The sequence below is a fragment of the Carassius gibelio genome, chromosome B5 (assembly GCF_023724105.1).
Source record: "Carassius gibelio isolate Cgi1373 ecotype wild population from Czech Republic chromosome B5, carGib1.2-hapl.c, whole genome shotgun sequence".
Lineage (NCBI taxonomy): Eukaryota > Metazoa > Chordata > Actinopteri > Cypriniformes > Cyprinidae > Carassius > Carassius gibelio.
The window spans coordinates 22146419-22158920 of record NC_068400.1 but is presented as its reverse complement, the minus strand read 5'-3'; the positions used below and the strand labels follow the sequence as shown (position 1 = coordinate 22158920).

General features: G+C 33.9%; 1 protein-coding gene across 2 annotated transcripts in view; it reads right to left on the bottom strand.

Moving 5' to 3' along the window:
* LOC127957257 (transmembrane protein 132E) overlaps positions 1 to 12502 on the bottom strand; it is a 291668-nt gene that overhangs the window by 34767 nt on the left and 244399 nt on the right. For both annotated transcript variants that reach the window (XM_052555712.1, XM_052555711.1), the window contains exons 3-4: positions 6109 to 6246; positions 315 to 507 (exon numbers count right to left, since the gene is read on the bottom strand). In XM_052555712.1, coding sequence (XP_052411672.1) covers positions 315 to 507; positions 6109 to 6246 — 331 coding nt within the window. The remainder of the gene's footprint in view (positions 1 to 314; positions 508 to 6108; positions 6247 to 12502) is intronic.

The following is a 12502-nucleotide window of genomic DNA, read 5'->3' as shown; positions in this document are numbered from 1 at the left end:
GTATGCATCTGTAGGACCCAAACTTCAGTGTGATTTCCATATCATTTTCAAAATCCAACAGTGTTTGCAGAATTTTGCAGGATGATTTTAAGAACCTTTTTTTTGCTTTTGCAGGATGATTTTAAGAACCTTTTTTTTTTTTTGCTTCCAATTTCATTTTGTGATTTGAATCGGGAAAAATAATTCCAGAACCAAGGCTGCTGAAAATGTGGGAGGTAGCTAGTTGCTTTGACATACTGGTTTGACAAGTTAAATTACATTTACAATTTCTCAAACTTTATGACCCTAGGTGGCAGAGAGGAAGAACTTCTTACCATTAAAAGTGGAATGATGGCTTGGATGTCCTTCTGCACAACCGTCAGCTCTGTGACCACCTTTTCTGCGTCCGAGGCTGGATTCTGGCCCCTGTAATCAATATTCCAGTTGATTCTTCTGGTGACTGATAGACTGGTGAAGTTCTCCATCTCAAAGTCTAGCTGCATAATTTCGATGCTGGCAGCCATGTCCCTGAAGAGACACAACAAGATCACATGACAGGGAGTGCCCTACATGTATCAATAATAAGGCTGTAAGAAAATAACAAAAAATACTGGCTATCCACCAGATTTAACCATTAAGCTCATTTAGAAGAGTCTAATGAGGGTCAGGTATGTATTTAAAGCTTAAATGGTTTAATATGCTGGTCTTCAACTAAAACAGATGTTCTGTCATGTATTAGGCATTATATATTGAAACAATCAGCAAATTAATCAATCAGAGAGAGGCCCATCTGCTGTTGGGGACTTGATTACAGGGGCTAAAAATGGATTTACAAATTACAAATCTAACACAACAAACGAAAAGAGAGCGTGTGTGTATATACTTGACCAAAACAGGTCAACATGCTTGAAGTTTTACTTTTTTACTTATAAATTAAGGTGCCTCAGCTTTTTGGTAGGCAATTATATGTGTGTAAAGTCATGATAAATGCACTTTTCATTGGGGAAAATAAAAGTCATGTGACACGTGCACATTTTATGCATTTTCATTGATTAGTATTTGAGTTCTCCATATATATACATCGAATCTGTTTGCAAAAATATTTTCCTGAACCCTTTCTTGGTCTTCCATTGTTTGGTGAAACAGGACGTCCTGCCTCAGACTGTCTTGATTGGTTGAGCCTATCAATATTGGTGTGTTGGCTATTTAAACAAATTAAGAAGTGTTTTTGCTTTTTGGGGGAATAAACCTATAAATGGCTTACTTGTAGTTATCCCTGCATATTAAGCTAGGGTAGGGGAAAATAGTGCAATAAAATGTATTATTATCATTACTGTAACAGGAAAAAATACACATCACCTTTAATAAAAAACAATTTAAGGAAAAATGCTGCACATTCACATAACAATAATCTTTGATTTCAAGTGCATTGGTGAAAGGAACACAGTCATAAAAACAGCTGAGCACAACATTTAAGTAGCATATTGGAATTAAATTGGTGACACAGAAAATATACGGCAACTTCGCCTGGCAGATAGTTTCTTCAGAGCCTTTGCAGGAAACCTCCATAATGGATAGTGACAGGCTAAATGAGTTCTGTCGGTTGATCTCATGCACACTCATCAAGGATTATTTCCTTTATCTGAGACTCCTGTTCTACAGGTAGATGTGTTGATAGCAGCTGACAACCACGCTGAGAGAGAGCGGCCAAAAAATAAATTCCCTTGCTGGGAGTGTGTGCGTCTGTGGAAAAATGCTGCAGGGTTATCAAAATGTTATCTGTGGGGGGTAATTAATGTGTCAGAGCTGCAAAATCAACAATTCTTATGGGGAATAAGATACTTGAATAAGAAACTAGACTAAATAATTTAAACATTGAAATGTAAAAGTTTATTTAAATGTATATTTTTTTTACAGTCTTATAGTGTCCTAAAAACAAATTCATACTTTATAAGCCATACTTAAGATGTAGGAATGTAACTGAATTGCATGACAAACTGTAAAAAAAGGGGACATCTTGAAACAAATTCCTTTCACTATTATTAATTTTAAGTGAATAAATGAAGTTTCACTTAGATGTACACTACCATAAAAAAAAAATTTAAATAAAAAAAATGCAAGGATACATTAAATTGATAAAAATTGCAGTAAAATGATATAATGTAACAAAAATATTTCAATGAATATAGATTTAAAATAAATGCTGTTTTCATCCAAGGATTGTGAACAGTTTCTTCCCACAGGCAATCTAGTTCATGAAAAGTTAAATGTTCCCCACTTATGCAATACAAATTTGCAATATCCTTATATTTATTTGTTATCCATCCTAGTGCATCCCTGAATTTTACTTAATCCTATTCCATTATCATTTATAACACAATTATTTATACAGTGTTGTTGTCTCTGTGTACTGGAAGCTTATGTCACTAAAACTAATTCCTTGTATGCGCAAACATACTTGGCAATAAAGCTCTTTCTGATTCTGATTTCTGATTCTTCTTCTTCTAAAAAAAAAAAGTTTCCTTGTTTCCATGAAAATATCAGGCAGCATAAATAATTTCAACATTGATAATAATAATAAGTTAAGTCTCTTAAGCACCATATTAGCATTGAGGATGATTTCTGAAGGATCATGTGAAACGGGACTGGACTGGAGTAACAAATTCAACATAGGAATACATTTCATTTTAAAATGTATTAAAATACATATTTAAACGGTGTTAATATTTAACCATATTACTGTTTTTAGTTTTTGATACATGCACCCTTGTTGGAGCATAAAACGCTTTAAACAAATTCAAAAATCTTTTCTGGTTAAAACTTTCACATTAACACAAAGTCTTTTTTCTCTTAAATTTTAACAGTATATTTGATTTTGTAATAAAAAAAACCTAACAAATCTCTTTTAATGAAAATGCCATACATGCGATGCGTGCTTGTTTTATATCTTCTTTTGTAATACAATAAGAGTGCAGCTATGTTTTTAAGGCCACTGCAAAACATTTTGACACGCCGTTTGCATTCTCTGCTAGAAAACAAATGCTGTATTTGGTTTAGTCTTCTAGTGTACACTATACTACACTAGTGGCCAAATCTATGGTCTGCACTGCCCCTTTGTTAGAAGATACTGTTTTGTCACTAATTGTTGTTGGGATAATTTGTGGCTAATTAGAACTACAAAGCCATTAAGTGTGACTTTCCCACTAAAAGTTTAATTACTTTTCCTTTTGTTTGGACAGAAATATTTCAAGGCGAATGGGAATCAATCTGTATCAAACGTGTTTGCTTTCTTGATGTCCGTTCGCTGGACACTGCATTAACAAAGTTAATATTGCCTTAATTATTTAGTCGTTGCTGAGGATCGATTGTTCACCACAACAAGAGAAGAGGCCAGGGAAGAGTTTTACTAACAATCAGTCATTAAAGCATTGCTAGAACAGGAGCCAGCTTTCAAAACGCCCTGCATTTAGAGTCATTTTAGGCTTGCTTAATTCTGGAGTGCAGAAACACAAAGAGAGAAAGAATTGGCGAGTGTGTGCCAGCAACTGAATCACTAATTGAAAATACACTAATGGAATGATGAGGCTTGTCTTATACTGACAAATAATGCTGGCTTTGCCTCCAAGGCCAGCCCTAAACCAAATGCGCAACGTTTGCTCCTAGCAGTGGACTCACTCATTAAAACCGTCAGAAAAGATAGATGGTGAAAGAATATGGGTGGCGTATGCAAAGAAATTTGCAAGTCTAAGAAGTGAACTGCAGTCTGAGAACGAGCTGCGTTAACTGAAAATCTATACAAGGAAACGGCGTCGACTTGCTAAGAAGTATTCATCTTCTTAGACAACAAGCTCATGCAGGCATTATTCTGTTGCAATACAAAAAGCCCCCAGCCAGATCTAGACATATATTCTCCAAAACAAAGAGATGGGTTCAACTGTGAAATAGGCTCAAAACAAGCAGTGCATTTTTGTTAGTTGTGGTGAAAAGTGCAAAGCTGTTTAAACTTGCATTAAAAATAACAAGCAACACCTCTCTATAGTCTGGTGTCACATTGGCGCTTGACAAAATGTCAGAGGCTGCTGAAATGTGCTGCACATAAATAAACTGTGATAAGTTTTACAGCAAAACGTTCAAATTTTGCCATTTAAATTCCATATAAAAGGAATCATTTTGTGTGAGTGTCAGACAGTACAATACATTGGTTAGGAGGTGATATATATATAATGATTGAAAAAAAAAAAACATGTTCTACCATTTTTGTAACAACACTGTAGCAAACTGATATAATTTTTTTTTCATATTTGGATTAATAATAGGAAATTCTTTTTGAGCCGCAAAACAACATAGATTGAAGACTAGAGTAATGACTGCTGAAAAATCCCAGGAATAATGTATTACCTACGTTTATTTTAAATGTTAATAATGTTTAATCATTTTAGTGTTTTTCCTTGATTTTTTTTTCAAATAAATACAGCCTTGGTGAAGATGAAAAAAATATTTGGATAGTAATCTGGTTATTTTTGTACTAACCATTTAAACCATTAGAATGGATTTCCTATTCTCTAATTGCACTCAAATGAAGATGGCTTTAAATAGCTTTAGTATGCTACATCGTATTACTTTTTTACAGCTTCAAGGCTATGGATATTAAATCAAACAACAGGCACTGTGTATGTACCATAAGAGATTTCGGTCTGACAATCATTAATAAAATTAAAAAACTAAATAAATTAATACAATTTTGGAAAACCTTCTCTCTACTGTCATATTATAAATTGTCTTTTGCTGGGCTCAATAGTCTTAATTGGTAGTGTAATTTTTCCTTTCTTTTTTTACTTGACTTAAGCTCCATCCTGATGAAACACGCTCACTGTGGCAGCTGTCAGAATACACTGCATGCCAGGAAAGGCAGGTGGTAATCCTGTAAAAGTATAGTTTCTCTGGTAGCATGTATCAGTCAAATTGTAGGGTTGCAGGTGAGTGACATGGACTTTTCACATGTCTGACACAAAAAGAAAATTACATGCCAGGGTCCACTTGATACAGAGGAAAAAAATAAGTTAAATGTAAAAAGGTTAAGAGGCTTAGAAACATGTAAAAAACAGCATGATGTTTAATTCAAATGACCTTGTAGATAATCTCTATGTCGACTCTCAATCACCATGTCTTGACCTACGGGACAAAAGGCAATTCACGAGTTCACTTTGCCGATAATAATGTATAGAGAAGAAGAGTATGTGCATTCGTTGTGCAGCCCAGGGAGAGGACTTTGAGCTCGGCATCGGCCTGAACACAGAGCGCTTCCCCCCCAGGAATGGGTCAACGGTGAGGAGTAGCTGATGGAGGGATGCTGAAAGACTAGAGAGAATGAAGGTAAGGCTGCTATGATTATTTATAGTGTTTCACTCGTGGCGATTGGATAGATTACTGTGATTACTGATTGTGAATTAGATGCGTTGATTATCTGTGCGTGCTGTAGATTTATAGAAATGTGCATCTATTTCTAGGTCAATTAATTTGTGTTTATAAAGAAATATATATAATCAAAAATCAGATCGATAATATCTTTCTCTGTCTCTCACTCTCTAAAGTCAGAAATCAGTTAGAATTATAATTTAGAATCAATCCTACAAGAATATTATTAGGGTCAAATAAGAAGCCCCATGAAGAAAATATTATCCTATAGATACATTTGACATTTTTTATTCATTCAAGTTTTTGTTATTTGATTTGGACGACTTTATTTGATTCCAATAGGATTAATTCCAAATTAGGGTTTACAAAAGGACTTTTATGTTTCCTTTTCTTTCTTGTTTCGAATAGTGACTTTGAATAGTGATCTTTTAATGTAAGCCCTGCAATAATAATTTATCATGAAAGAATACACAGGAAGTGTTAATTAATTTTAGTAAAAAGGTTTCATTGAATGTAAGCCTCTCCGATTAAACATCCTTAAACAAAGGTTTTAACTGATGATTTTAGCAGATGAGTGGGTGAATGTTAGGAGTCAAACATGAAAGTTTTTGTTGCTGATCTGCAACCATACAGCCATTCACTACATAGTGCTTAGTTTTCCACTGGGGAAGCTGTTTCTAGATCAGTGTACAAAAAGTGGGGAAGCTGCCTTACCCAGGGACTCCACTGATCTTGCTGGCTTCCACGGTTGCAATGGAGTGTTTGGCCCCGGATTGAACATCCCATTCAACCTTCCACTGGTTACTCCTCGACTTAGTGCTAAGGAGGTTCACCCCTTTCTTTGCTTTCACCCTGTAAAAACAAATAACAAAACAGTTATGCATTTGAGGATTCAGAAGGTGATCCTGGAACATTGGACACTGCAATACTTAAAAACACTGTTTTAGTGGTAACACTTTATTTTAAGGACCAATTTACATGATCAATTATTGGCATGCATATTACTAGCATATTGACAGTTTATTAGTACTTATAAAGCATATATTAATGCCTTATTCTGCATGACCAAATTTTTGATCTCTTAAACCTGTCCCATGTACCTAAACTTAACAGGTACCTTACTAACTATCAAGTAGGAAATTATGAGTTTATTGAGGGAAAACAAAGTTTTGTATGTTTGTATGTATTTTAATGGGTGAGAAAACTTTGCCTTTTTTTTTTTTTTTTTTTTTTAGTCTGCATAAAATTGGTCAATTGCATGCAAAAATCGGACCAAATTTTCATGGTGTGCCTTCGGTGTGAAGTTGGTGTGAATTACGGTTTTTATTTTTGCTACTGAAAAGTGCATGATACAAAACCAAAATGTGAATGGACTTATCTTGCAAAAAAACAAAAACAAAGGAAAACAACAACAACAACAAAATAAAATAAAATAAAATCCGTGCTTAGTACTTGCAGATATGGTTAATGTTATATGAACCCCACTTAGAAACATGTTTATAGAAGGACTATAAATCTGTGCTGCAAAACAAATCCTATTTCCCATAGATAGCACACATGGCGTCTGCATCTTCATTATGACCTCTGACTGTACATCCAAAAAATTAAATAAAATAAACAAATAAACAAAAACTTATGAGCATCTGTTTATGCACACTAAAGCTTATATCCATCATACAGTCCATTTCACCTCTGAATTTCACTTTTGAATGAAAATTCAAAAACATCAGCCTTTTCTCGGATCCAAAACCAGATTTCGATGATAAAATCCCTGTGGAACACCCCCCGCTCTCTCACAGAAGCCATAACATTAAACAGCACAGTCGTGCTGGGTTTCCAGCAGCTTATGTTTCAATAGATGGAAACTACTGCTGTTCTGTGAGCATACATGTACTGCTTAACACCTTGAACAGGTGCAGTGACACAAGGCATGGTAGATCATACATGTTTTAGCCTCTGGATTACTGAAAACTATCTGTGTTCCTACTCTCTGATATCTGCCAATGAAAATCAACCACTCTGAGGTCTGGCTGCAGCAAAGAGCCATGCAGCTGCAATGCAGCCATGCTATACAGAAATCCTATAGCACACATGCAAGACGTGAGGTGATAAATAGACAAGATGAGAAAAAGAAAGTGAGAACAGAAAAAAATGGAGAGAGTTTAGAAACCATTAAAAAAGGGAGATTACGATTTCAGCAGTTTTAATTAGTTCTCTATCAAATTACAAAAAAAGTTTAGAATTATATCAAGATTTTCTTGAAGTATTACAGTTTTAATTAGTTCTCTATCAAATTACAAAAACGTTTAGAATTATATCAAGGTTTCTCACACACTATTTATCCTGCTTGTAAAAGTTGATGAAGAAGCTGTACATATACACAATTGTGTATATTAACACCAACATTATATTTTATACATTTTTTGGACATTATTAATAAAGATTATTGGCATTTAAAAAAAAAAAAAAAAAAAAAAAAAAAAAAAAAAATATATATATATATATATATATATATATATATATATATATATATATATATATATATATATATATATATATATATATATATATATATATATATATATATATATTTCAGCTTCAAAATTTCACATTTAGTTAAATGTGTCACTTGCAGTTTCTTCATTTTCAAATTCTGAATGAATAAATGATTTTATTTCTGTGTATTGAGTTGCAACAAACAATTAGAATGTTAAACAGCCTTCAGCTAATTAAATAAAATAGTTAATGAGGCTTATTCGCTATATCAATTCGCAAAATAATTGTTTACAGTGATTATTATTTTTAATTAATGTGTTTATTTGAACACTGGTGTGTTTTTTCATGTTGCTACTATTTAATATCAACAGGCTGTGCTGCAGTGCCTAAACTTCCTTAACCGCGATAAAATCACCGTAACGCATGGCCTCACATTGATCATTGCTTTTATTTAAGAACTAGCTAAGAACTTTACAAGAAAGTTCTGTAAGACGGCTGTTCTGCAGTGCTTTAGAGCCTACGGGAACCACACTAAATGGTTGACCAAACACTCATAACGTGACGAAACATTCATTGATAGCAGAAAGTGTCTCCAGGATTAACCTCAGACAGGTTAACCTCAAAAACTCAGGCCTTTCTCTTTGAACTGCTGCTTCGTATTGCACTTACCTGATAAAAGGCGGCCTCTGCTTTGAGGAGCAGACCATGACCAACAGCAGAAGTTTCAGTCACCCATTTCAACAACACAGTCAACAGAGCCTTATCTTACCCCCTCAGCCTCTCCATCAAGCACAGTATTGATGATCATAGGCTGTACTGCACTTTTATAAATAATAAATATAAAGAAAAAACGCAGGTCTGACAGCAAAGCCTGTCTCATTTTCAAATCAAACACAATATCTTTTAGATAGGAGCAGTAATCACAGATTTTTGATGTAGCTCTTCACTTTACACAGCAAAAAACTGGAAATGGAGATGACTGGCAGGCAACCTCATCATTTTGTGTGATGATAGAGAGTACCGTGCAACAATTAGATTATTCAATTTATTAAGCATAGCGCTGAATTACTTTATCTTAAAAGCCTTGCATTGTCCACGTTAATTAACAGCAATCCACACTCAACCGTCAAATTTAACAAATGTCTTACGTCTTCAGGCCATATGTTACTAAATGAGCAATTTCAATATCTGGAATTTTTTTCAAAGAAACGAATCAGCACTTGAAAGTACATTTAGTATGTAAGTGACTCCACACACACACACAAAGCAAGTGACCACAGTGTCTGCTCTATATATAAAAAATAAAAATAAAAAAAATTAATGTGACCAACTTTATATCTTCCCTTCAGTAAGGCCATCATTAGGTATATAGACCATGTTCACTTTAGTCAACACGAAATCAAAAAACTTAAATTAACACACAATCATATTCCTAGTCTTACTCTGATAGATTGTTGCATGCATCTCTTAAAACGCTTTTAAAAAGCTCTTACACTTTATTTTAAGGTCCAGTTCTCACTATTAACTAACTATTGACTTGTGTTTCAATAAACTCCTTATTACTGCTTATTAATAGTTAATAAGATAGTTGTTAAGTTTAGGTATTGGATAAGGATGCAGAATATGTGCTTTAAGTACTAAGAAACAGCCAATGTGCCAGTAATATGCATGCATTTTTCATTTTGGTAATATGCCATCGAAATATTCTGCCTCTGAATAGAGTTCACTTTTAGATTTCCAAGATCCAAACCTAGCACAAACAGGTGTAACAGATCACTTTTTATTACCTACTGAACTTCAGATGAAACCATGTACTGAAACTCTGTGTTTTTTTTTTATTTTTTATATACCATTTTATTCTCTGAAATATGCCACATTAAGGAAGTAAAATCGTTTGCGGTGATTTCAGATCGATTCATATTGAAGACCGGAGTACTGATGGCTAAAAATTCAGCTGTGCCATCAAATGAATAAATTCAATTTTAAAATAATAAAATACAAAACATAAATTTTAAATGGTATGCTATTTATTTGACAATATTACATTTCATAATGTTTTGAAAATCAGATGAAAATCAAATGTGTACATGCTTTATGAAACAGTAGCCATTGCACCCTTCAGAAAACTCCAAGTGTCCTCTGTGGTGAGAAAACAGTGATGTTTCTACAGAAATGTGCCCTTTGACAGCCTGTACATAAACAAAACACTTAAGCTTATAGGGTTGATCTAAGATATGTTCAACACAACAGAAACTATGGTTTGACTTTCTATATCTAGAACAATGACCAGACACTAAAGTAGCCTATAGCACAGTGTGAAACACAAGCAGTGATGAATAACTCTAGCCTTCCCCGTAGTCTCTTACCATAAAAATTACCGTAAAAAAACCCCCATAAACAAGCAGGATGAGAAATGTCAGCAGATGCATGTCTCTAAGGCATTAGGCACGCACTCCCTCTTTCTCTGCATTACTGCAAAATCTGTCCCTCTCTTCAATGTCTAAATCTGGCTGGCAAAGATTTTTTTCCACCCATTTGTAGAACCAGGGCTTTCCATTAGTTCCACTAGAGAAAGGGCCACTTGACATGAATAAATGATCGCTGGAGGTCTGCAGGCAAACACATCCAAGTCACAACACACAAAGTTTAGTGCATGTCACTAGATCTTTTCCTTTAAATATTAAAATGACACCCTCACCCTCAAGTGGCACATGTACGTGAAAAACCCTCCTTGTCCAAACAGACAATAATTTTTTACTTAAAAACACCAACATCTACAGATCATGTTGCAGTTTTATCGCTGTTGTGAACTGCAATGAAATCAAGATGCTATCAATGTCAGACAGCATTAGTTCCACCGACGCCTTCCTTAAAATGGCCATTTGTGTCTTGGATCAGTATTTTTAGACCATATATTTGCATGAGTTCTGCCTTCCATTTAGCACCAACAGAATATCTGTTCCATAACAAGTGTTCCATACGTACAATACTTCCCCTAGAATGCCTCCGAGCCTATTTGGGTGTAGATCTATCTATGCATCTATTTACTGATACATAGAAATGTTTGTTTATTGATACATGATATATATAAACATTCAAAAATATCTGCTTTGATTAGATCTACTCCCGCACACAAGACTGAACTAATTAGACTGGCCATCTGAGACTAACATCAATAGCTCACATGATCGGACTCATTCTCTGTGTGTGATTGATCGTTTGGTACTATTGACTAGGAAGGATCTATAGAGGCAGATGTTTATTTTGCACAATTCGGTGTACTAAGATCTGCCACTATTCAAAATACTGTTAAACTAAGCACAATGAAAAATGACAATGTGTGTGTGAGAGAGAGAGAGAGACAGAAAGAGGGTACGCTGGCACCGAGAGGAAAGGAATTATGGCGTTTCTCTGTCACTTCGGAAGAAGATTTAGAACTGAGTGAGACAGGGCTGAACCTGCCAGTGAGGATTTGCACAAAGATGACAATTCATCAAAGAAGGAAAAGCGGATATTCAGAGCAAAATTGGTTCACCATTTAACTTAGCAACACAGGGCATTCAGAATGAGATCATATCTACTCAATCTATTTGACTTCCGTCATATCAAATAAAAATGCTGAGGCAATTTGAAAATGCTACGGCTGAAAAAAATATGAAGGGGATGTGACACCATTCATATTCTTTATGACAGTATAAAAATGCATGTAGTCTGTTTTTTTTTTTTTTTTTTTTTTTTTGGTGAATCTAACAAAAATATAGAACAACATATAAACAATACCATTTAAAAGTTCGGGGTCAGTCAATTATATATTTTAAACTGTAATTCATAAACTGACTTTTACATTGCTAAAAAAAAAATTGATATATTTCAAAGAAATGCAGTCTAAAGGATTGTGTAACAATGAAGACTAAATTAATTAAAATTTAGAAAATTACATTTTAGATATATTTTCAAATACTAAACAGGTATTGTATAGGTGACAAAATTTATGCTAATACTGTTTTTATTGGTTGTTGTTTTTGTTTTGTTTTTCGATCAAATAAACGCAGACTTGATGGGCCTAAGAGTCTTTCAAAACCATAAAAAAATCATCGTACCGACCACAGACTTTTGAACGTTACTGTACAAATCAACTATATTATGAAATACATATGAAATAAAATATATTATATTGAGGACTGTTGAATACTGAAATAAATCTATTCAGATTTTAATTAAAAATAATTACCACAATCATTGTAATATAGTGATTAAAGTCACTTTTAAAGCCATTTTTATTAAAATCTGCATAAATGAAATATAGTATACCGCAGTTCAACAAAAACTACCATAAATCATAGTAACTTTTTATATATTTCATATATTTTAACTTAATATACTGATTGATTATTGATTTCACTTAATTATAATGTGGAAATGTACTGAATGTACTCAAACTAATGCAAAAAATATAATCGATAAACTATCAATTATTTAAAATAACGTCACCACATTACTACATAGTAATTTACTACATAGCCTTGATACAAGTGTGATGCAGAGACTCGAGCAGCCCCCTCTCCTCTCTTCCTGCTGAAAGCTGGGAAGGTCCTGTGTTTTCGATGCAGAG